Source organism: Gregarina niphandrodes, assembly GCF_000223845.1.
Source record: "Gregarina niphandrodes unplaced genomic scaffold scaffold00122, whole genome shotgun sequence".
Lineage (NCBI taxonomy): Eukaryota > Apicomplexa > Conoidasida > Eugregarinorida > Gregarinidae > Gregarina > Gregarina niphandrodes.
Window position 1 is genome coordinate 2,234 of NW_011645886.1, and position 842 is coordinate 3,075.

Sequence of the window (842 nt, forward strand, 5' to 3'; positions counted from 1 at the left end):
CTACGAATTTGTCGTCTCCCTTCTGCTGGAAGATTGGAAGCTTCTTACAATCCTCGCAGTAATCCCCTACCACCACTGCGTACCCTTCATCCTTGAGGCCTTGCAGTAGGGTTGACTTGCCAAGGCAGGCTGTACCGTCAACCATCGTGGTCACTTCGAACTTCAAGGCTTCCCATGCGCCGGTGTTGATTCGGCGGCCGCGAGAGTAGGTCATTAACATTGCTCTCCGAATCCAATTTTTTTTGTGTGTGTGTGCGCCTTGTGTGCGCTTTGTGTGTGCTCCTTCTGTTTGGTCCCAGCCTCGGGTTATTCCCCTCGGCGACGTCGTTTTCGTCGGGTCGACCCTTGTATGGGTGTTGGTTCCTCTGTGGTCGGTACTTCTAGGGTTGGTGGTTCCTCGCTGTTGTTCCTTATTGTTGCAGTTTGTTCTCCCGGTTCTTCTTCTTCGTCATCGGAACTTAATTCGTAATACTCAAGTTGTTGCCCCAGTCTTCGTCGTAGGTCGTCTCTGTCGATTTGTATTCCTCCTCTTCGGCACTCTTCCACCCACCCGCCCAACTGATGTTCGTCGAGGGTGCTGTCACCCTTCTTAATACTCCTGCGTGCCGGTGTTCCCTGTATCCCGTAACTATGTCCTCTCCGTGTGCCCCATGTCCTGCCTTACTAACCTTAACTACTCGGTGGGGGAATCCCCACCCTCGTTCGTGTATGGTTGGGTCTCTTACGAGTACGAGGTCTCCCTTTTCTAGGTGTCCTCCTCTCCGTCGCTCATTTCGTCGGTCGGCCCGCTGTTGGGCTTCTGCCTGCATCCGCTCGATCGTCTCCTCCCTGGTCTTCGCCAA

The 842-nt window shown here is 53.8% G+C and overlaps 1 protein-coding gene across 1 annotated transcript; it reads right to left on the reverse strand.

Annotated features, from left to right (window-relative positions):
• Positions 1 to 48: 48 nt before the first annotated feature.
• On the reverse strand, positions 49 to 220 carry GNI_205440 (hypothetical protein; the record flags this gene model as incomplete). The annotated part of the gene is made up of 1 exon (XM_011135480.1): positions 49 to 220. A coding segment is annotated over one exon (172 nt), but the record flags the coding sequence as incomplete, so codon positions are not given.
• Between the last annotated feature and the right edge of the window lie 622 nt (positions 221 to 842).